Raw genomic sequence first — 25355 nt, 5'->3', positions numbered from 1 at the left:
CTTCCCTTCCTAATACTTTTATTTATTGCCACCCCTACTCTTGCCTCTTCCCTTTTGAAATAACCACTTAACATCTCCTACAACCATGCCACTCAGTTCACCCTTAACCCACCATCCACTCTCCCGATGGGTAATTTGGGGGGGCACCCTTAACCTCGCCCTCCTCTCTTCCTTTATCTATTTCCTGCAGATAGATTGCAAAATCCAACTTTTAAAACATTTGTATTAGGAAGACTTGCAACCAATTCTCTGCCCTTCCCCATCTCACTACTATTAATTACTTTTCCTAAGTTTCAGCAAATTATAGATTAAATAAATATCTTCAGAAGTTAACTGTTTTTGAAGATTAAACATTAGCTTGAGGAAATCTCCAGCTTTTTGATTTGTGTCTTTGCTTTAGTACACCTCCCAAATTGAGCTTGCATGGGATAGTCATACTTTCCTCACTCACATACATTCTGCTTTGAGACTCAATGTAAACTTTACTTCAATTTAGTTTTTGAAACTTATCTTTCAATTTTTCTTCAAAAAATGTAAAAGATGGATTGCAAACTGTGAGAAATGAAAACACATTCCAACAGTATGCAAAAGACCAATGCTTCCTGTAGAATTAGACACATTATACATGCTCTGATTGCACAACCCAGTTCAGTTCACATCTGGATAAAACTATAAGAGAAACTTGTTTGTGTGGTGTGACATCCTACACAGACATTGCCAATTCCCAGGGGCAGACAAGTGTGGGTCACTAACTAGAAGGAAGCAATACACAAACAGATTTCTTCCCATTAAGTCCAAACCTACATTTTTGGGAACCTCTGAGAGCATCAAGTAATAAACTTTACGAAGGCATTAAAAGACACAAAAGACAATTCAATGGATACATTTTAATCACAAATTCTGCCATTAAAAATATATATTTAGCATAACCATTTCTTTGGACATAGAAATTTCAGCTATTGAGGGAAAAAAGGTGGATCAGAAATGTTCACGGCAAATGTTCAGAAAGCATTTAGCAGGGCCTATGGGAAAAGTAACCCAGTGGCCATATTATGCAATTACAAGGTGATGAGTTTACATAGGCAATTTCCATAACAAAAGCGATATTGGGAATTTATAATGGAAATGTGTGACAGCAGGAAGTAAGGAAGGTTTTGTAAATCAGGAGATCAACTGAAGATTTTATTAAGATACAGAATAGTAATTTTCTAATTACTTTATATCTGCACGTATCTCATTAAAAGTCTTTTTCTTTACGTCGTACCAATCGTTATATAATTAAGATATCTTCACTTAGCTACTGTACATTTTATAGATCAATTTAGCAATGGATCACTATCTCTCTGGTGTTGAAGATCTCTCATTAAATAATACAAACACATTGGATTCAAAATTTGAAAACAACACTCCAACAAAACTGCATTGCAATTATTTAAATTTATTCCCTTTACAAAGTAGCATTTGATATCAAAACAAAGTGCAGAATGGCAAAAGAGGACATGCACTTCTGAAGCTTTGCAGATAATACACAATGTATAGCTTAATTTTCTTCTCCACCTAATTCTTCCTCTTCAGCTTCCTCTCCAGATGTGGCATCCTGGTATTGTTGGTACTCAGATACCAGGTCATTCATATTACTCTCTGCCTCAGTGAACTCAGTCTCTTCCATGCCCTCACCAGTGTACCAATGCAAGAAAGCTTTTCTCCGGAACATGGCAGTAAATTGCTCAGAGATGCGTTTAAACAGCTCCTGAATGGCTGTTGTGTTGCCAATGAAGGTGGCAGACATCTTAAGGCCTCTAGGTGGGATGTCACAGACAGCTGTTTTGACATTATTGGGAATCCATTCAACAAAATAAGTGCTGTTTTTGTTCTGTACATTCAACATCTGCTCATCCACCTCTTTCATGGACATGCGGCCTCGGAAAACAGCAGCAACGGTCAAGTAACGGCCATGCCGAGGGTCACAGGCAGCCATCATGTTCTTGGCATCAAACATCTGTTGAGTAAGCTCAGGTACTGTGAGGGCACGGTACTGCTGACTGCCACGGCTGGTTAGAGGAGTAAAACCCGGCACAAAAAAGTGCAGTCGGGGGAAGGGGACCATGTTCACTGCTAGTTTACGCAGGTCAGCATTGAGCTGTCCAGGGAAACGCAGACAGGTTGTTACACCACTCATGGTAGCTGACACAAGGTGGTTCAGATCACCATAGGTTGGCGTTGTCAGTTTGAGAGTACGAAAGCAGATGTCATAAAGAGCCTCATTATCAATACAGTAAGTCTCATCAGTGTTCTCCACAAGCTGATGGACAGACAGAGTTGCATTGTAAGGTTCTACTACAGTGTCTGACACTTTAGGTGATGGTACAATACTAAATGTGTTCATGATTCTGTCTGGGTATTCTTCACGGATCTTGCTGATGAGGAGGGTGCCCATGCCAGCACCAGTACCACCACCCAGTGAATGGGTGAGCTGAAATCCCTGCAGACAATCACAACTCTCAGCCTCCTTTCTCACCACATCCAGAACAGAGTCGACCAATTCAGCTCCTTCAGTGTAATGCCCTTTGGCCCAGTTGTTACCAGCACCGCTCTGACCTGCAACGAACAACAACAATTTAAATTCTTACAACTCTTCAGCAAGATATCAATTATCCAGGATTTTGTTCTTTGGAACAGGAATCCAGAACATCATTACTCGTAGCTGTTTTTGAAGCTTGTGCTTATCTGCACAAACTGCTTGAACAGCATTTACAAGAGCACAATGGCCAAGTTTTTTGAATTGCACAAGTATAGAGGAGTAAAGTCCCTGATTATGGAGGGCATTATTGCTCCTTCAACAATGATCTTAAACATACCTCACAACAATCTGCTATGTGTTTATATAGCTGCATTATATGAATTTTGTGTGAATAATGATAAGAGATTTAAGTGCTGGGGAAAGGAACACATTGTCAATATTAACTGCTCCCAGGTCACGTATACAGTGGATAGATGCAGAGTAAAATTCCCTTTTGTGGCACAATAAAATATTAACATCTGTGTATCACTTTTCCATTTCCAAACTCATAATCCTGTACCTCCCCGAATGAAATTTCTGTGAGGTAACTTTGTATTGTAAGGTAATCTTTGAACGCGCCAGAGGAGTTTCATTCCAGCAGAGACTGGACTGAATTTATCTCCAAATCCTAAATGTGATATACCAATAACCCACTCCACCACTCAATCCCCTCCCGCCCTCCCCAGTAGATAACTATATGAATGAAAAACAACTAATGCCACTTTTGACTAGTAAAGACAGACAGTGGTGGGAAGTCAGCTGACGTCACAAATAGAGTCATAGAGGTTTACAGCATGGAAACTTGCCCTTCGGCCCAACTTGTCCATGCCGCCCTTTTTTTTAAAACCCCTAAGCTAATCCCAATTGCCTGCATTTGGCCCACATCCCTCTATACCCATTGTACCCATGTAACTATCTAAATGCGTTTTAAAAGACAAAATTGTACCCGCCTCTACTACTACCTCTGGCACCTTGTTCCAGACTCTCACCACCCTGTGTGTGAAAAAATTGCCCCTCTGGACACTTTTGTATCTCTCCCCTCACACCTTAAACCTATGCCCTCTAGTTTTAGACTCCCCTGCCTTTGGGAAAAGATACCGACTATCTAGCTGATCGATGCCCCTCATTATTTTATAGACCTCTATAAGATCACCCCTCAGCCTCCTACGCTCCAGAGAAAAAAGTCCCAGTCTATCCAGCCTCTCCTTATAACTCAATCCATCAAGTCCCGGTAGCATCCTCGTAAATCTTTTCTGCACTCTTTCTAGTTTAATAATATCCTTTCTATAATAGGCGACCAGAATTGCACACAGTATTCTAAGTGTGGCCTTACCAATGTCTTGTACAACTTCAACAAGACATTACAACTCCTGTTTTCAATGTTCTGACCGATGAAACCAAGCATGCTGAATGCCTTCTTCACAACTCTGTCCACCTGTGACTCCACTTTCAAGGAGCTATGAACATGTACCCCTAGATCTCTTTGTTCTGTAACTCTCCCCAATGTCCTACCATTAACTGAGTAAGTCCTGCCCTGGTTCAATCTACCAAAATACATTACCTCACATTTGTCTAAATTAAACTCCATCAGCCCACTGGCCCAATTGATCAAGATCCCGTTGCAATTGGAGATAACTTTCTTCACTGTCCACTATGCCACCAATCTTGGTAACATCTGCAAACTTACTAATCATGCCTCCTATATTTGCATCCAAATCATTAATATAAATGACAAATAACTGTGGACCCAGCACTGATCCCTGAGGCACACCGCTGGTCACAGGCCTCCAGTTTGAAAAACAACCCTCTACAACCACCCTCTGGCTTCTGTCAAGAAGCCAATTTTGTATCCATTTAGATACCTCACCCTGGATTCCGTGAGATTTAACCTTATGCAACAACCTACCATGCGGTACCTTGTCAAAGGCCTTGCGAAAGTCCATGTAGACAACATCAACTGCACTGCCCTCATCTACCTTCTTGGTTACCCCTTCAAAAAACTCAATCAAATTTGTGAGACATGATTTTCCACTCACAAAGCCATGCTGACTGTCCCTAATCAGTCCTTGCGTCTCTAAATGCCTGTAGATCCTGTCTCTCAAAATACCTTCCAACAATTTACCCACCACAGATGTGAGGCTCATTGGCCTGTAGTTCCCAGGCTTTTCCCTGCAGCCCTTTTTAAACAAAGGTACAACATTTGCCACTCTCCAATCTTCAGGCACCTCACCCATGACTATCGATGATTCAAGTATCTCGGCTAGGGGACCCACAATTTCCTCCCTAGCCTCCCACAATGTCCTGGGATACACTTCCATCAGGTGTCGGGGATTTATCTACCTTGATGCGCTTTAAGACTTCCAGCACCACCTTCTCTGTAATATGTACACCCCTCAAGACATCACTATTTATTTCCCCAAGTTCCCTAACATCCATGCTTTTCTCAACAGTAAATACTGATGAGAAATATTCATTTAGAATCTCACACATCTCTTGTGGATCTGCACATAGATTACCGTGTTGATCCTTAAGAGGTCCTACTCTCTCCCTACTCTTGTTACTCTTTTGCCCTTTATGTATTTGTAGAAGCTCTTTGGATTCTCCTTTGCCTTATCTGCCAAAACAATCTCGTGTCCCCTCCTGATTTCTCTCTTAACTCTACTCCTACACCCACTATACTCGTCAAGGGATTCACTTGATCCCAGCTGCCTATGCATGTCATGTGCCTCTTTTTTCTTCTTGACCAGGACCTCAATATCCCAAGTCATCCAGGGTTCCCTACTTCTGCCAGCCTTGTCCTTTACTCTAAGAGGAATGTGTTTACCCTGAACCCTGGTTAACACACTTTTGAAAGCGTGCCACTTACCAGACGTCCCTTTGCCTTCCCACAGACTCCCCCAATTAACTTTTGAAAGTTCCTGCCTGATACTGTCAAAATTGGCCTTGCCCCAATTTAGAATTTTAACTTTTGGGCCAGACCTATCATTGTCCATAGCTATCTTAAAACTAATAGAATTATGGTCACTGGTCCCAAAGTGATCCCTCACTAACACTTCTGTCACCTGCCCGTCCTTATTTCCCAAGAGGTCAAGTTTTGCCCCCTCTCTAGTCGGGCCATCCACATACTGAATGAGAAATTCCTCCTGAATACACTCAACAAATTTCTCTCCATCCAACCCTCTAATACTATGGCTGTCCCAGTCAATGTTACTGAGTAATACTGAGTAATCCACAATTCTGTAGTGAGATTGGAGTCTATAATGTTAATGGCCATGACTTCATGTTATATGGCATCCTCTTCCCTTTCCCAATTGGCATTGGCCTGCCTTCTTCCTGCGGATTGTAAGGCTGTTCCTGATTTGTGACTTCATCATCATGTCTGCTCTGCATAGAGGCTGGTCCTTGGCTCACAGTCTTCTCTATGTCTTCTCTATTCTGTGCCAGTCTTTTCATTTGCCAATAACTTACTTCAATTTTCAAGCCATCCAATATTGATTATTGCCTTTTGTCCACATTTTCCAGGAAACATTCCCTCCATAGTGACTCTTACAAGTCTTTTCCTCTTAAGATGTGCCCTGCCCAGAATCCCTGTTCCAAATTATGTTCGCCAAATGTGTTCATTCACAGTGGCATCACCGACTCTCTATTTGGTTTTGCAGTGAAAATGTGCCAGGTGTAAAGGCTTGTTTTGTCATACACAAAGTCAGAATTGCAAAACAATAGTACCACTGCCAAAAGGAGAAATTAGAAACGTAGAAACTAGAAGCAGGAGTAGGCCTTTTGAGCCTGCTCCACCATTCATTATGATCATGTCTGATCAACAAATTCAATATCCTGATCCTCCCTTCCTCTTGATCTCTTAAGCCCCAAGAGCTATCTTTAATTTCTTCTTGAAATCAGACTATGTTTTGACCTCAACTACTTTCTGTGGTAGATCAGTGGGAGTATGGTACAGAGAAAATCACAGTAGCAAGAGGACAGCAGAGCTTAGACAAAGTCACAGCCCGTGAAAGATAAAGTGGGGTGGGGAGAGAGATGTCGGCAGCAGAAAATGGCCTAAATGTCATGCAGAAGCTCGCTTGAAACTTTCTCAGGGATTCTCCAGTCGCACATTGGGAGTTCCACATGGAAATCCATGTCCATTTAGACAGCTCTCTCTCCACATCAGTCCAAAGACACGTACTACTCTGTCAGGGGTATAAAAACATTGAAATATTCACATATGGGAAGATTAAAATAATTTTTTTAAAATCTGCAGTGATAGATCTACCACAAAAAATACTTTCCTATTGGTTGAGAGTAAATTCCATTCTAAATCTCTGGGAGCAATAGGCCACAGTAACCAGCAGCATGACAGAGATCCCTAAAACTATTAGCTGCACTTTTCTCTCTCTCTCTCTCACCATGTTGTCTGAATACACAAATCGAGTGCCTATTTTGTAATCTCACATCTCACTATGGATTGAGGCATTACAGATTTTGAATAACTGACTTGCATTTGAAAAAACATGCTTCTCGAATTCAGCTTTGGTACCTTACCTCCTCACAACACCATTACTAATTACTCCTCTCGTCATTCATGACTCCTTCCTGGAATATAGCTGCTCTTGGTGTCATTTAAGCGGTCACAACTCACCAGTGTGTTGCTATGGAGTGTTGGCAAGCTATTCAACACCTGAGTGCATCACAATTGAATCCAATCGATTCCCCCATTGTTGTTCAAAGATGCACATTTCAAGCAGGGATTGATGCAATAGCAAAAGCTTATGGAAACCTGCAGTAATTTCCTTTCCCTAAAGTTAGGATACAGAATTAAACTGTAGTACCTCTATTGCTACTCTAGCACAGATCAGCACAAACCCAGAAACATTCGGAGATTTTCCTGTTGTATCCTGTTCTGCTATGCACTGCATTAGCTCACTAATACACAGAGAGAGAATTTATTTTGAAATGCCACAAGTAGGGTTTTCTCTGTTTGCTTTCCAACCTCCATATAGAGACCATAAGGGAAATACTGGAGAAATTGTCCTTGAATGCAATTTGCAACCTCACTGTCAGGTGATCTTTTGCTTATAACTTTGTTATTCTGACCCCCAAGAAGTGAATTTGGGTGAGAAGGTAAAATGTGAAAAAATGACCAAACCTGCCCAAATTGACTCACTTGCAGTTTTTAACAGAAGCCAGACAGGAAACCAATCTACTCTCAGGAGGCAGGGTGATTGGTCAAAGCTTTTAAGGAGGCTGTGTGCCCCCAGTTTTACAATTTTTTTTTCACTTTTTACCTATTTTGGCCAGGTTTCCCAGATCTCAGGAAACCCGACAGGGTAAAAGGAGACAAATGAGGAAGGTTGGATTGTTCACAGTGTTGCCTGTGGGTCAGGAGGAACAGGAGTATTACCAGCTTCCGCAATCACCAACACTCCTACTTCCGCATTCATTCTTCCCCCTCTGTGATTTTCTCCTTGCTCTCTCCCCCTCCACACTCTCCCCACCCTGTTATCTCCCCTCACCAATCACCCCGCAATCTTCCCCCCTTCCATCTCCAATCTGAAATCCCTGATAACGATCGGTGTTCCCTCCCAGCCATGATCTTTCTCTCCCTTCCTACCTGCTCTCTGCTCATTGGCCATGGCCTAGTGTAGGCCTGGGGATACCTGTAAAAAAGCAAATTAAAAGACATCCTGCAGCTAATATCTGCAGGATGTCCAGGAATTCTGTACTCCTGTGTTTCCTGTCCAGCACTCCTAGAGCACCCCGCCCACCTACCGTCCCCATGTTCCTGGGGAACTGATTTCACTTTGAGGCAAGGATCTTTGCTTGCAAAAGATAATAGCAAGAAGATTGAATTATAAACTAATTTAATTTTATGATCAGCAATGAAAACACTATTTACAGTATAACAGCTTCATAGAATCATAGAAACCCTACAGTGCAGAAAGATGGGCCATTGGGCCCATTGAATCTGCACCAACCACAATCCCACCCAGGCCCTACCCCCATATCCCTACATATTTACCCGCTAATCCCTCTAACCTACGCATCTCAGGACACTAAGGGGCAATTTTAGCTTGGCCAATCAACCTAACCTGCACATCTTTGGACTGTGGGAGGAAACTGGAGCACCCGGAGGAATCCCACGCAGATGCGAGGAGAATGTGCAAACTCCACACAGACAGTGATCCAAACCGGGAATCGAACCCAGGTCCCTGGAGCTGTGAAGCAGCAGTGCTAACCACTGTGCTGCCGTGCCGCCCTCCATGGCTTCAACATATACAAGCCAAAAGCGAATGAGGTTGGGGAGCTTTACAATTGCAAGAGAATTCTGTCAGAGGTCCCCATTCTGGCTGTATTCAAAAGTAAAAATTAAGAGGTTAAATCAAGGAGATGGTGGTAACTTGGGTATAATATTGGTTATCTGATGAGAGGCAAAGAGTAGTGGTGAATGGATGTTTTCCTGACTGGTAAAAAAATATTCAGTGCGGTCCCCCAGGGGATGGTATTAAAACCATTGCATTTCTCATTATTTGAAATGAACTCGACTTGGGGTACAGGGAATCAATTTTGAAGTCTGTGGGTGCTAGAAAACTGGCAAAGAGTAAATGGCACAGAGGATAATAGCAAACTGCAGGAGTACATAGACTTGTGAAATGAGCAGACAAATGGCAGATGCAAAGTAATGCAGATAGGTGTGATGTGATGCACTTTAGGGGGAAAATTGTAGAGAGGCAGTTTAATCTAAACTGTATTATTGAGGGGTGGGGGTTAGAGAAACAGAGCAGAGGGCCTGGGTGGGGGTGGGGCGGGGGGAGGGGGTGGGGTGGGGGTAATTCACAAATCCTTTTAGGTGGCAGTGCAAGCTAATATGGCAGCTAAAAAGCTAATGGGATACTTGTCCTTCACAGTCATCAAATACAAAAACTAGGAAGAAAATACTGCTAAACCTTTACAAATCACTGAATGGACCTCAGCAGGAGTTGTGTACAATTCTCAGCACCACACTAAAGTCAAGGCCTTAGTGCACTGAGGTGGTTACCAGGATGATATCAGTGATGATGGTGATGATTATGGGGATGCAGTGGCGCAGTGGTATCGTCACTGAATTTAGTAATCTAGAGATTTGGAGTAATGCTCTGTGTGGAACTTGCACGTCCTCCCCGTGTCTGCGTGGGTTTGCTCCGGGTGCTCCGGTTTCCTCCCACAGTCCAAGCGACGTGCAGGTTAGGTGCATTGGCCATGATAAATTCTCCCTCAGTGTACCCAAACAAGCGCCGGAGTGTGGCGGCTAGGGGATTTTCACAGTAACTTCATTGCAGTGTTAATGTAAGCCTACTTGTGACAATAAATAAACTTCTAACTCTTTGTTTTCAGGAATGGTGGGGCTCAATGTGAAATGGGTTAGTTTGTGAGTACCAATCAAATATCCCAACTATGTAAATATGCATAATTGTCTCATCCATCAAAGCTAAGGAATATTAATAGCTCCTGTGGTCTAGTGGTATAGGTCACTGAACTTGTGCAGGTTTGGTGGACTGGCCATGCTGCATTGCCCTTAAGTGTCTGTTATAGAGTCATAGACTCATAGAGGTTTACAGCATGGAAACAGGCCCCAACTTGTCCATGCCACCCAGTTTTTACCATTAAGCTAGTCCCAATTGCCCGTGTTTAGCCCATATCCCTCTATACCAATCTTACCCATGTACTGTCTAAATGTTTTTTAAAAGACAAAATTGTACCCACTTTTACTACTACCTCTGGCAGATCATTCCAGACACTCACAACCTCTGTGAAAAAATTGCCCCTCTGGACCCTTTTGTATCTCTCCCTTCTCACCTTAAATCTATGACCTCTAGTTTTAGACTCCCTCCCCCTAGTGTTGGAAAAGATAGGCACATCACCCAAACATGTCGACTCTCTGATATATTTATTCTCTCTTATAGGACAAGGTGGCACAGTTGCACATTGCAACTCCTTCCTACTCTGTTCCAAGATGTATTGTTAAGGGGATTAGGGGTAAATATGAAGAATCATGGGGATAGGGCGAGGGGAACCTTGGTAGGATGCCCTGTCAGAGAGTCGGTGTGGACATGATGGGCTAAATGGTCTCCTTTTGCACTGTAGGGATTCTATGATGCCATGACCTGGGTTCAAATACCTCATGGGCAGATAGTGAAATTTGAATTCAATAAAAATCTGGAATTAACTATCTAATGATGGAACTATGAAACCATTATCGTAAAAACCCATCTGATTCACTAATGTATTGTCCTTAACTAGTCTGGCCTACATCCAGACCACAGCAACGTGGTTGATGTTCTGGAAAGCTATTCAGTTCAAGGGCAATTCAGGATAGGCAATAAATGCTGGCCCAGCCATGAATGAATTTTAAAAATGAGGTTCTTTGCAGCACGCTTTCACTTAGTCTGCAAGCACAACCCCAACCTTCCTGTTGTGTGCCAATTTAACTCTGCACATGTCTCTTAAGCCCACAATTGGCCTCCTGCAATGTTCCAATGCAGGTCGACCTCAGTGATGTCTATCTAGCCTGCTGGACTTAACATTGAGTTCAACATCTTCAGACCATGAACACCTTCCTCTGCCCTGACACCTTTTTTAAAAATCCAATATCTTCATCCCAACATCTACTCCACCCCCTCAGGGTCATCTGTCACTTTTTCTTACGTTTTGCTTTCGGAATGCTGACCCTTTTTCTGCTATTTTACCTCTTATGCTACCATCAGCACATTTAGTCTTTAATATTACCATCAATACTCCCTTTATCTGGTATCTATGTCATCTTTGTCGAATCGCTCCGAGCTCCCACCTATCCCTGACTTTCTATTTTGCTCCTCCTGCTTCATACTCTCTTAAACTGTATAAAATCATCTATTTTTTTCTCTCTCATTAGAAGTCATATGGACTTGAAACCTTGGGGGAAATTCTTCCAGCCCGCTGCGCTGCTCAAGGGCTGGGAGATACCGGGGGGGGCGCATTTTGCGCAGAGGGCCGGGAGATACCGGGGGGGGGGGGCATTTTGCGGTCTTCCTGCTGGGCATCACGGCCTCTGCGCGTCTTCGGCATTAAGATTTTCAGCGTCATCAGGTCCACGCAGATTACAATATTGAAATCTCCATTTGCATCTGATTAACGGGCCCGGGACTGAAGTTTATGCTGCTGGCCTCTTGGGCAGGAATAGGCTCCACCCCCTGCTTTCCAGCGTGAATCCCGCGTGGGCACTCTGTGATGCACAGAGTATCAGAGATTCATTCTGGAAATCACGCTGAAAGAAAATAGCGAGATTTACTCCCATTTTCCCACATGTTGGGAACTTCAAACCTTTTGGGGAGAATTCCGGCTGTTATCTTTGTTTCTCTCCACAAATGTGCTGGAGTGTGGTGACGAGGGGATTTTCACAGTAACTTCATTACAGTGTTGATGTCAGCCTACTTGTGACACTAATAAATACATTTTAAACTTAAAAAACCTTTGGAGTAAGGAATCACTTTGGAATGGGACTGGGAAAAATGTATGTCTACTTGAAGGACAGTGCGAAGTATACCTGTGAAGTGGATTTCACTGTGGCCTCACAGCGCCAGGGGTCCAGGTTCAATTCTGGCTTTGGGTGACTGTGTGGAGTTTGACATTCTCCCCGCGTCTGCATGGGTTTCCTTGGGTGCACCAGTTTCCTCCCACACTCCAAAGATGGGCTAGGTTGATTGGCCATGCTAAATTGACCCTAGTGTCAGGGGGATTAGCAGGGTAAATATGTGGAGTTACGGGAATTGTGGTCGCTACAGACTCGATGGGCCGAATGGCGTCCTTCTGTACTGTAGGGATTCTATGATGCTGGGTGGAAGGCAGTGGATTCAAACCATACTCCACAGGGACTTCAGCATACAAGCTATACGATTTTGGCTAAGGACAAGAATGGCCCTCGCATGAGGGTGCTTAATTGGGCGAGGGCCAAATACATCCAAATTAGACAGGATCTGGGGAATGTGGATTGGGAGCGGCTATTTGAGGGCAAATCCACGTCTGGCATGTGGGAGGCTTTTAAAGGCCAGCTGATTAAAGTGCAGGAAAGGCATGTCCCCCAGAAATGAAGGATAGAAATGGCAGGATTCAGGAACCATGGATGATATGGTTCCAGAGGACTGCAGAATAGCCAATGTTGTTCCCTTGTTTAAGGAAGGAAGCAGGGATAATCTAGGAAATTATAAACCAGTGAGCCTGACATCAGTGGTGAGGAAGCTTTAGGAGAAGATACTGAGGGACAGGATATATGTACATTTGGAGGAAAATGGACTAGTTAGTGACAGGCAGCATGGTTTTGAAAAGGGAAGGTCATGTCTCACCAACTTGATTGAGTTTTTTGAAGAGGTGACAAAGATAATCGAGGGAAGGGCTGTGGATGTAGTTTATATGGACTTTAGTAAGGCGTTTGACAAGGTCCCACATGGCAGACTGGTACAAAAACTAAAATCACATGGGATTCAGGTGGGCTGGCTCGATGGATACAGAACTGGCTTAGTTATAGAAGACAGAGAGTAGCACTGGAAGGATGTTTTTCAGAATGGAGATCTGTAGCTAGTGGTGTTCTGCAGGGATCAGTGCTGGAACCTCTGTCGTTTGTAGTGTATATAAATGATCTGGAGGAAAATGTGGGTGGTCTGATTAGTAAGTTTGCGGATGACACAAAGATTTGTGGATTTGCTGATAGTGCCGGGGATTGTCAGAGGATATAGATAGATTGGAGACTTGAGCACAGAAATGGCAGATGGAGTTTAATCTGGAGGAATGCGATGTGATGCATTTTGGTGGATCAATTTAAGTGTGAATTATACTGTAAATGGCAGAACCCTTAGGAACATTAACATACAGAGGGATCTGGGCGTGCAGGTCCACAGTTCCCTAAAAATGGCAACACTGGTGGCCAAGGTGATTAAGAAAGCATATGGCCTGCTTGCCTTCATCGGCTAGGGCACTGAATAGAAGAATTAGAAATCATGTTGCAGCTATATAAAACCTTGGTTAGGCCACATCTGGAGTATTGCGTGCAGTTCTGGTCACCACATTACCAGAAGGACCTGTGAGCTTTGGTGAGAGTGCAACGAAGGTTCACCAGGCTGTTGCCTTGTCTCTAGGGTGTTGGCTATGAGAAGAGGTTAAATAAACTAGGATTGTTTTCACTGGAAAGACGGAGACTCTGGGGAGACCGGATAGAGGTCTACAAAATTATGAGAGGTATAGACAGTGTGGATAGTCAAGGCTTTTTCCCAGGGTGGAAGTGTCAATTACAAGGGGCACAGATTCAAGGTGAGAGGGGGAAAGTTTAAGGGAGATGTGCGGGGTAAGTTTTTCACGCAGAGAGTGGTGGGTGCCTGGAATGCGCTGTCAGAGGAGTTGGTGGAAGCAGGCACATTAGCCACATGGGTACATGAATAGGGAGGGAATAGAGGGATATGGACTGAGTAAGGGCAGAAGGTTTTTTTTGGTTTAGTTAGGTTACAACAGAAGATAAAAGTCAATAGTGATGGATGTGATATATTAGCACGGAGAGAGGATTGGCTAACTAACAAGAAACAGAAAGTTGGGAAAATGGGTCATTTGCAGGCTGACAAACTGTAACTAGTGGAATGCCACAGGAATCAGTGCTGGGGTTTCACTTATTTACAATCTGTATTAATGACTGAAGGGACTACGTGACTGTAGCCAGATTCACTGATGATACAACAATAGGTTGGAAAGCAAGTTGTGAGGAGGATACAAAGAATTTGAAAAGAGATATGGATAGATTGAGTAGGGAAAAAATTGACATATGGAGTATAATGTGAGAAAATGTGAGATTGTCCACTAAGGCAGGAAGAATAGAAAGGCAGAGGGTTACTTAAATGGAGAGTCAGCAGAATGCTCTGCAATAGAAGGAACTGAGTGTCTCTGTACATGAGTCACAAAAAGTCAACGTGCAGGTATGCAAGTAATTAAAAAGGCAAACAGAATGTTGGTTATATTCTAAGGAGGATGGAACAAACAAGTAGTGAAGTCTTGCTACAACTGCATTGGTGACACCACACCTAGATACTTAAAGTGGGATATACTTGCATTAGAGCCAGTTCAGAGAAGGTTCACTAGGCTGATTCTTGGAATCAATGGGTTGTTGTATGAGGAAAGGTTGTGCTATATTCATTGGAATTTAGAAAATTGAAGTCATCTTATTGAAGCCTTTAAGGAGAGGCGATGGCCTATGATTTTATCGGTAGGCTAATAATCCAGAAACTCAGTTAATGATCTGGGGACCTGGGTTCGAATCTCGCCATGGCAGATGGTGGAATTTGAATTCAATAAAAAATATCTGGAATTAAGAATCTACTGAAGACCATGAAACCATTGTCAATTGTCGGAAAAAGCCATCTGGTTCATTAATGTCCTTTAGGGAAGGAAATCTGCTTGGCCTACATGTGACTTCAGAGTCACAGCAATGTGGTTGACTCTCAACTGCTCATAGGCAACTAGGGATGGGCAACAAATGCTGGCCAGCCAGCAATGCCCATGTCCCATGAATGAATTAAAAAAATATATTCTGAGGGGGCTTGACAGGATAGATGCTAGGAAGATGTTTCCCCTCATGGAAAATCTGGAATTAGGGAAAAGTTTTAAAATAGGAGGTCTCTCATTTAAGATGGAAATAAGGAGGAATTCTTTCCCTCAGAGGGCTGCTAGTGTTTGGAATTCTCTCCCTCAGTGAGCAGCAAACACAAGAACACATTCCCTTCAAGCCTGCCCCACCATTTCTGTGCCATTTCTCCATAGCCCTCTATTCCTCGATCTATCACATATTTGGTCACCTCCATTTTGAATACTTCTAATTATCCAGCCTCCACTACCCTTTGGGACAAAAAATTTCAGAAATTCTCCACCATCTGTGAAAAGACATTTTTTAAATGACCGGCCCTTAGCTACGTTTCCTTGTTCAAGACTCTCTCATTAGTGAAAGCATCTCACCATCTATCCTGTCAAGCCAATGGAGGCTGGGTCATTCAAGACTTAGTTCGACAGGTTTTTCGTTGACAAGGGAGTCAAGGGGACAGAAGGAAAAGTGGGATTAAGGCCACAGCGGATCAACCATGATCTTGTAGACTGGCAGAGCGACTAGAATCATAGAATCCCTACAGTGCAGAAGGAGGCCATTCAGCCCATCAAATCTGCACAGACCACAATCCCACCCAGTCGCTAGCCCCATAACCCCGTGCATTTACCCTAGCTAGTCCCCCTAACACTAAGGGGCAATTTAGCATGACCAATCCACCTAACCTGCACATCTTTGGATTGTGGAAGGAAACCGGAGCACCCGGAGGAAACCCACTCAGACATAGGGAGAATGTGCAAACTCCATACAGACAATGACCCAAGCGGGAATTGAACCCGGGTCCCTGGCACTGTGAGGCAACAGTGCTAACCACTGTGCCACCATGCTAGGGGTCGAATAGTCTACTACTGCTCCTATTTTGTATGTTCTTGTGTCAGTGATGTTGGACAAAACAGATTAGACTGTCAATGGCTGCTATGTTTGCCTGAACAATATTTCAGTGGCCGAGAGTGCTTATAAATACAAGTTCATTTCCACCCTTACAAATTTTACTTACCAAACACAAAGTTATCTGGTCTGAAAATCTGCCCAAAAGGGCCAGAGCGAACAGAGTCCATAGTACCAGGCTCCAGATCCATGAGGACAGCACGAGGCACATACTTTCCACCTAAATCAAAAGGCTAAATGTAAGTAACCTGTCAAACCTTGTATAATACCATGTCACTTACAACAATAGTGTCCATTGAATCATAGAATCACTACAGTACTGAAGGAGGTCACTTAGCCCATCAAGCTGGCACCGACTCCAACAGAGCATCTTAACCAATCCATTACAGCATCATATCACATTAATCTTAGCATCATACCGTGTCTGTCATGACATCATACTGTTAGTCTGACTTTGTATATCAGTCAAAGCATCAAACCACATTAGCCTGAGCATTGTACCCCGTCAGTCTTGGCATTGTACCGTGTCGGCTGGATCTAGAACATGGCATGCAGATCATGCTACAGCTTTGTGGAAGTTTAAGATTCTAATTTGTGAGAAGGGCCCAGGAGCCTAAGTGAGTATCCAGAAATTGTGACTTTTACAATGCTACCTGCATATATGAATGGACCACCTAAAAATCCAGTTCTACAATACCAGTAGATTCTACAAGATAAGCAGGAGCAGCTATTATGGTAGCCCCATCCCAAAGCAACTGGAATGTTCCAACCTTCTTCTTACTCAATTGTCCACTACCATGTACAGCAGCCACAGCAAGTATGTGGCATCTTTAGGTGAGCCTATGCAAAAAGTGCCATCATATTGCACTTTTTCTAGAATTCTTGCTTTATTTTCACTGTTTCCTCTCCCAACCCTTTCTCGGGTTTCCTTTAAGTATGCAAAGGCATCAGGAAATCACCTCATGTATACTTTCCCTAGTTATATTGACCATTGAAGTTGAAAATGGGAGACTCCAATGAGCAACTGAGAGGAAAATGCAAGACTACGAGGTGTAGAGAAATGAGCACAGGAGTTTCCCTTTGGCAGATCAAAACTACATGGGCTTTCCACTGAACTGTATCCAAGTTTGCTGCATAATGCAGAGAATATAATGGTGAATTTTAAGAGCCTGACATGAGTTTAAAGCTTATTTTTAACTCATCTTTGGCAGCGACCCCATTTATTTGCTGTCATCAGTTATATTGATAACTTTTATTTTATTGTTTCATGAAATGTGGACATCATTGGTGAGGCCACCATTTGTTGCTCATCCCAAATTGCCCTTGAGAACGTGGTGGTCAACTATCTTCTTGAAGGGAGCAGTCCATTTGGTGCAGGTACCACCGCAGTGCTGCTATGGAGGGAGTTTCGTTGCCACAGGCAGGTAACTACAGGCCGGTTAGCTTAACATCCGTAGTTGAGAAAATGCTGGAATCTATCATTAAGGAAGAAATAGCAGGACACCTGGAAAAGAATGGTTCAATCAAGCAGACGCAGCATGGATTCATGAAGGGAAAGTCATGTTTGACTAATTTACTGGAATTTTTTGAGGATATAACGAGTGCGGTTGGCAGAGGGGAACCAGTGGATGTGGTGTATTTAGATTTCCAGAAGGCATTCGATAAGATGCCTCACAAAAGGTTGCTGCATAAGATAAAGGTACACGGAGTTGGGGGTAAAGTGTTAGCGTGGATTGAGGATTGGCTATCTAACAGAAAGCAGAGTCGGAATAAATGGGCACTTTTCCGGTTGGCAATCAGTGACTAGTGGTGTGCCGCAGGGATCGGTGCTGGGACCTCAACTATTTACCATATACATAGACTATCTGGAGGAGGGGACCGAGTGTAGGGTAACAAAGTTTGCGGATGACACAAAGATGAGTGGGAAAGCAAATTGCGTGGAGGACACAGAGAGTCTGCAGAGAGATTTGAATAGGCTAAGTGAGTGGGCAAGACTTTGGCAGATGGAGTATAACATTGGTAAGTATGAGGTTATCCACTTTGGAAGGAATAATAGTAAAATGGACTATTATTTAAACGGTGAAAAATTACAACATGCTACTGTACAGAGGGACCTGGGGGTCCTTGTGCATGAATCACAAAAATTCAGTTTGCAGGTGCAGCAGGCGATCAAGAAGGCAAATGGAATGTTGGTCTTTATCGCGAGAGGGATGGAGTATAAAAGCAGGGAGGTCTTGCTGCAACTGTACAAGGACTGGTGAGGCCGCACCTAGAGTACTGTGTACAATTTTGGTCCGCTTATTTAAGAAAGGATATATTAGCTTTGGAGGGGTACAGAGAAGGTTCACCAGGTTGATTCCGGAGATGAAGGGGTTAGCTTATGAGGAGGGATTGAGTAGACTGGGCCTGTACTCATTGGAGTTTAGAAGGTTGAGGGGAGATCTTATAGAGACATATAAGATAATGAAGGGGCGAGACAGGGTAGAAGCAGCGAGGTTATTTCCACTTGCAATGGAAACAAGAACTAGGGGACATAGCCTCAAAATACGGGGGAGTCAATTTAGAACAGAGTTGAGGAGGAACTTCTTCTCCCAGAGGGTAGTGAATCTTTGGAATTCTCTGCCCAATGAAGCAGTAGAGGCTACCTCGTTAAATGTGTTTAAGTCACAGATAGATAGATTTTTAACCATTAAGGGAATTAAGGGTTATGGGGAGCGGACGGGTAAGTGGAACTGAACCCACTATCAGATCAGCCATGATCTTATTGAATGGCGGAGCAGGCTTGAGGGGCTAGATGGCCTACTCCTGCTCTTATTTCTTGTGTTCTTATGTTCTAACAGTGAAGGAACAGCGATATAGTTCCAAGTCAGAATGGTGTGTGGTTTGAAGGGAAACTTGGAGGTGGTGATACACTTGCAGGGGTGTCTGCTGTCCTTGTCCTTCTCAGTGTTAGAGGTTGCGAGTTTGAAATGTGCTGCCTTGGTGAGTTGCTGCAGTGCATCTTGTATATGGTATCTGCCTTCACATTAGCAATGGACCTGTTATTGTCTTTCTTCTATTTCAGATAGGGCACATTGGTTTTCCTAAGGTAGTGGGGTCATTTGAAATCTCAGGGGGTGGTTGGACCTGCCCTTTAGTGACTCACCCCAGGATCCCATGCTCAGGCTTACGAGCCACGTTTAATGGTAGAAACAACAATATTTTGGTGATGACAACAGAAAAGCTGGAACCTTAAGGGACATTGGCTGCTTATAGGTGGAGGATTCTTTGGGAAGACCTGAGTTTCCTTTAAGTACACAAGAAAGGCATCAGGAAACTACCTCATGTATACTTTCCCTAGTTATATTGATCATTGAAGTTGAAAATGGGAGGCTCCTATGAGCAACTGAAAGGAAAATGTAAGACTGTGAGATGTGGAGAAATGAGCACAGGAGTTTCCCTTTGGCAGATCATCACTACATGTGTTTTCCACTGGACAGTTCTATGTATTCTTTGCTTTTTGGAGAACGAGGAGAAAAAGTGAAGGATCAGGCTGCTCTATCTGTCTACAAGATGATGGTTAATCTGCTGTGGCCTTAATTCCACTCTTCCTGTCTGTCCCCCACAAAATCCTTGACAGCCCCAGTGATGAACATTATCCCATATCTGAACAGAGATCTCTAGTTGTGGCAGCAACATTGGTTGGGATTTTCAATTCTGGGTCAGGAATGGCTACTGTTTAGATCCCTGTCCCAAACCTGCACGGCACGTTCCAGATATACCCACTGGGATTTTTAAAGGGCCAAGTCAATTAATGGCAGGGACTGGGCTCACCGTTCATTCAGGGATGGTGAGCTTGCTCCTGTCACTGGAGCTTCCTCCAGCTGAGCTGGGAGCTGTGAAACGGAAGATGGAGAGAGAGAGGTCAGCTATGTTTGTTTTTATTTTTTTAAAAAGGCCACAGCTGCTTGACCATGATTCTGGAGGGGCAATCCCTCATGCCATGGCCTGGCAGCCATTATAGACCTGGGAGGTGGGGATCCCACCTAGGGATCCCACCCATGATTCATTGTGACTACCGTGTTGGCCTGCAGCTAACAGTGGAATCCTTTCCTGTTGTGGTAGGTAACGCGATTGACTAAAGAGAACATTAATTCACAGGCATTCAAACTATAACTGGACTGCTGACTATCCTGTAACTGTAAAATTGCAGGATCATCTTACCTTGTTGCTGATTGTCAATGGGAAAGAAGATGAGATTAGTCCAGGCCAACAAAGGCCACCTGCATTGCCAAGTAAAAATCTCAGTCACTGTGGAACATTAACATCAATTCGCCTGAATTGGCTGTCCACTTGGCTGGTCCCAAGCCTCTCACTGAAAATATTTCAGGGTCAGGATGTTGATGGGGAACCACTACGGAGGCAGGCAGTTCAAAATGGCCCACCTGAATTCTTCGACCTAAGTTGTTTGAAAATCCAGCCTATTGTTTTCAAAAGGCTTCAATTTCCTAAGAAAAGCTATTGCTGCAAGTACCACTGCAGCTTACCTCCATAGGTACCTCATTGCCAAGTCACATCCACCACCTCTGCTTATGCACAGAGTCATTCCTGGTTGTCATTGAGAATACCACTAACATTAGCCAATTGGCTGTACATAGATGCATTCAGCAAGTCATGGATGAACCACATAATCCAGCAAACAATTTTACCTGGTTTCCCACTGACAATCAGCAACAAGAGGATACTGCTATTTTAGAATTACAGGGTGACCGACAATCCAAGCAGTCATTGTCTGCATACACTTTGGTGAATGTTCTCCTTTGTCAATGGTCTTGCCTACTGTTAATTCTCATTCTTCCCTGGAGAAGCAATGATGTTTTAATTTTAAGGGAATGTACTATGCCAGCACTTTATGATTCTGAAGCTAATCCTCAGTATGGCTCCTGAGACACCAGGTTATCTTTGTATTCATGGCTCTTGACATTTGCCTGGTATCCCAGGGCATGAGCTAACTTCTGAGATAACAATGTCCGTCACTGCATTAGAGTACTAATTGAGCACACTACTGACACAATGAAGACATGATTCAGATACTTAGTTTGATCTTGGACAACTTACAGTATAGCTGGAAAGGATATTAAAGATGGTGGTTGGAGGCTGCACTTTACATAGCTCTACTTTATAAATAGGCCTCCTCATTGAAGCAGTAGAGTAAAACTACTCCAACGCAAACAGCAAGGGCACAGCAACCTGAAGAGGATGTGGAAGACACCTCAATGCAAATGTACAAGTCCCAGACAGAAAGCTCTTGATTTCCAAATTCTGGTCACTGGGTTAGCAGTTCTGTTTATTTCATCCCTGTCTATACCAAAGTTGCCATCAAATTCAGAACATTCTCTTATACAAATTATACAACTCCGATTTTTGTCATCAAATGAAAGTAACTTTCAAATTTGTTCAAGAATAGTACCTTTGCACACAAAAAGTTTAGAGCAAGCACAATTTTAATCAGAAATCAGACTATGTGTTTGCTATGTTTCTGTCCATAACATTTTCCCTTGATATTAATGTATCAAATATTATCCCTGGCATTATACTTCTCCTAGGTGCTATCTCAATGGTACAAGTATGTGAAGTGAATGGCTACTGTGTTCCAGTAGAAACATCCTTACACTTAAGTGACCCTAGTCTCATAGCAGCAGAAACTCTTGTGCTACTACCTGGAAAGCAGCCCTTCATTCCCCTCTGTTAGATGTACAGCAATAGAAGGGTTGGTGTGTGGGCCATATTCACTTCCATCCCAACAGCATCATCTCTGCCCATTTCTGCCATGCCAGTAGTACTGGGGCATTGGATTATCCTGTACACCTCAACCCCTGTAGGGACGGCATTTTAAAACTAGCAGATGATATAAAACTTGCAATGAGAATATGTTACGGGATAAAGTAATAAAAAGTGATGACCCAGATTTAAGAACGCATTCATAAATAGAGTGCAAAAGATGGAAAATTTATGAGAGTAGGAATTCTCTGGTAAGAATTGCTGAACATATCAAACTGAAATTTAGTTTAACATCTGAATTAAAACTTAAAAATTTGTAAAAGAAATTCAACAGAAACTGCCTGTCAACTGCAATCAAGTATCTGAATAGCAGCTAATGACTATTTGGTGTCCCTCAAAGACCTGTGCTGGGGCTTCAAGTATTCACTGGATGGAATTCACCAGCTGCGCTGGTCTAAAAGGTGGAAATTCCTGCAATGTGTATGGAATGTAAAGTTATGAAGAAATATTGATGGATTAAGTGAACGAGCAAAACTGTGCCAAATTAATTTCAATGTGGGCAAGTGTGAGGTCATCCACTTTGAATCTAAAAAGCATAGAACAGTATACTTTCTAAAGGGTGAAAATCTAGAAACAATGGTAATCTAATGAGATTAAGGGGTCCAAATTCTTAAAATGTCCTGAAAGGTATAGAAAATAATTTTAAAAAACTAATGAAATGCTAGCCATTACATCTAAAAGACTGAATACAAAGGAATAGAAGTCATACTTTAGCTGTCCAAAGCCCTGGTTAAACCACACCTGTTCTTACATCATCATGTATAAGCGTCACATCTTAGGAAGGATGTAATGGCCTTGGAGGAAGCAGAGCATGGATTTACCAGAATGATTCCTGCAAGGGTTAAATTACGGGAAAATATTACGCAAACTGGGGTTGTATTCCCTGGAATTAAAAAGATTAAGAGGTAACTTGGTCAGAGTTTAAGGAAACCCGTAGACTATAGATAAACTATTTCTTCTGTTTGATGGAGGTTGGGGGGTGGGTGGTGGTGTTAAGGCTTGGGGCATAATCTAAGAATGAGATGATTACCAATATTAGGAAAACTTCTATATAAAAAGGATTGCAGAATTTTGGAACTTCCTTCTGCAAATGATGCTAGAGCAATTGTTGAAATTGATAGATTTGTGCCCATGGAGTTATGTCATAGATCACCCATGATCTCACTTAATGGCAAAGAAAGGTTTGAGCTGCTGAATGGCTCCCTCCTGTTCCTATAGCTGTTTAGGTACTTCATCCAAGGGAATTCACAATATCTGATCAGCATCCTCTAAAACCACTGGAGCTTCTTTCTTCTTTTGGCTGTCAGGCGTATTCTCCCATTTTGGTTCACTTTCCATTTGACAAGCTGTCACAAAGCACTCTGAGGTAGTGCTTGGGAAAGAACGAAATGAGTGAATGATAGTGTTGCAAGGACTATGTGTAATGTGTTCTTCCTCAGGGAGCCAGAGAGGGAGACAGAATGATTGTGCAGACTAGGAATACAGGACCAAGAAGTAGGCTAGTTAGCCCCTTGCGCCTGTTCCACCATTCAATAGATCTGCAATCTAACTCCATATACTTTGCCCAGTATCCCTTAAACTCGTCTTGTATACCTTTGGATATAGAAGATAAATGGGTGATCTAACTGAGACGTGTGAGGTGCTTAAAGGGTTTGATGGATAGGGTAGATTGAGAGAAACTATTTCTTGTAGTTGGGGAGTCCAGAACAAGGGGGCATAATCTCAAATGAGCTAGGCTGAAATCTAGAAAGATGTAGCTCTCTTCCCTAAAAAGATCTGAGTGTAAGGGTCAATTGTAAATTTAAAAATGGAGATTTATGTTAGGTAAGGAAATGAAAGGTTACAGAATCAAGCCAGGTAGATGAAGTTAAGGTATAGATCTGTCATGATCTAACTAAATGGTAGAACAGCTTGTGGGCTGAACAGTTTACTCTTGTTCCAATGTTCCTAATGGGATTTTCAGAGGCCCAGAATGAAATGGAGAGGAAGTGAAGTTTTAGCTGCACAGTCTTGATGAAACACCATAGAGTACTGCGTTCAGTTTTTGTGGTATGAAATTATATAAGAAAGTAGGTACTGACTGATCAACATTAAAATGTAATCATCCGTGTTCGCAACTATCTTCTGCTAAATCCCCACCATGACAGATGTTAGTCTTTGGCCCATTCAATTCAGTCCACTTGACATCAAGAAGTGCATAGGATACAGAAAAGGCTATAAACCCAACAAAATCCCAGCTGCAGTACTGTAGTCCTCTCCTCCAGAACCAGCTGCATCTTTATACAGGCTCTTCCAGTATAGCTACAATACTGATACTCAATCTGATAAAGTGGAAAATTATCCAGATATGTCCTGCACACAAAAAGGAGGCCAGCCAATGACTGCCCCATTAACCTACTCTCAATCATCAGCAAAATGCAAGAAGTGGTCGTCAAAATTTCTGTCAAGTGGGACTCACCAATAACTTGCTCATTAAATTCAAACTAAGCATCAATCAGGACCTCTTGGTTCCAGACCTCATTAGAGTTTTACGGCCTCACTTGAGCTGGACCAGAAATTCCCACCCGAGGTCAACGATGTTTCCATTGACTGCCCCTTGCCTGCTCCAATTCCGTGGTGGATGAGGTTGTAGAATTCCGGTGCTAGTCCAAACATGGACACATGATTTGAATTCTAAAGGTGAGTTGAGAGTAATTGCTTTGATGTCAAAGGAAAATTTGACCCAAGTGTGGCACCAAGACATTCTGGCAAAACAGATGTGTGGCAAGTGGTATTCCCACCACACAATATTTCCAAGAGTATGCACTGTAGCTAGTGCATTCTCATCGTAGCAATCTGCATGTAGTATGATATGGACAGCAGATGTGTGAGAACACGACCAAATTCAAGTTCATCTCCAAGACACATGAACAAATATCACTTCCCTTCAAAATCACCAAGACAAAATGCTGGACATGACTGCCTAATGGCATTATGGAAGCTTCATATCCATCGCTCCACTGGGACACTAAGAACAGTTCACCTACAGGAATACATAGAAACTCACCAATATTATCCTGACAGTACCTCCCTCCCCTTCGAACACTACCACTGAATAGACAATAAAAGCAATATTGTCGAATCACCATCACCTCCAAGTCATACTGCATTCCAGTGTAGAAATATAATTGTTGCTCCTTCATTATTGTAGTCTAAAAATTCTGGAACTCTCCACCTAACAGCATTCACCACAAATTGTAGCTTTTTAAAAATTAATTCATAGGCTATTATCATTGGTGAGGCAAGGATTTGTTGCCCATTTCTAATTGCCCTTGAGAAGGTAGTGGTGAGCTGCCTTCTTAAACTGCTGCAGTCAAAGTGATGTAGGTACACCCACAGTGCTGTCAGGGAGGGAGTTCCAGCGCAATTGAAGAAATTATGACTGTGGCGACACGGTGGCACAAT

At 42.8% G+C, this 25355-nt stretch overlaps 1 protein-coding gene across 4 annotated transcripts in view; it reads right to left on the bottom strand.

The window, feature by feature from the left end:
* Positions 1-875: 875 nt before the first annotated feature.
* Positions 876-25355, bottom strand: part of LOC144503109 (tubulin beta-4B chain-like) — a 269050-nt gene continuing 244570 nt past the window's right edge. For 3 of the 4 annotated variants that reach the window (XM_078227617.1, XM_078227619.1, XM_078227616.1), the window contains 2 exons: positions 16201-16311; positions 876-2598 (listed from right to left, as the gene is read on the bottom strand). In XM_078227617.1, coding sequence (XP_078083743.1) covers positions 1541-2598; positions 16201-16311 — 1169 coding nt within the window. In that variant the 3' untranslated portion in view covers positions 876-1540. Of the gene's footprint in view, positions 2599-16200; positions 16312-19368; positions 19378-25355 lie in introns of all 4 variants that reach the window. The other variant, XM_078227618.1, reaches the window with a different exon arrangement.

Source organism: Mustelus asterias, chromosome 13 (genome assembly GCF_964213995.1).
Source record: "Mustelus asterias chromosome 13, sMusAst1.hap1.1, whole genome shotgun sequence".
NCBI lineage: Eukaryota > Metazoa > Chordata > Chondrichthyes > Carcharhiniformes > Triakidae > Mustelus > Mustelus asterias.
This window is presented reverse-complemented; position numbering and strand designations above follow the sequence as displayed.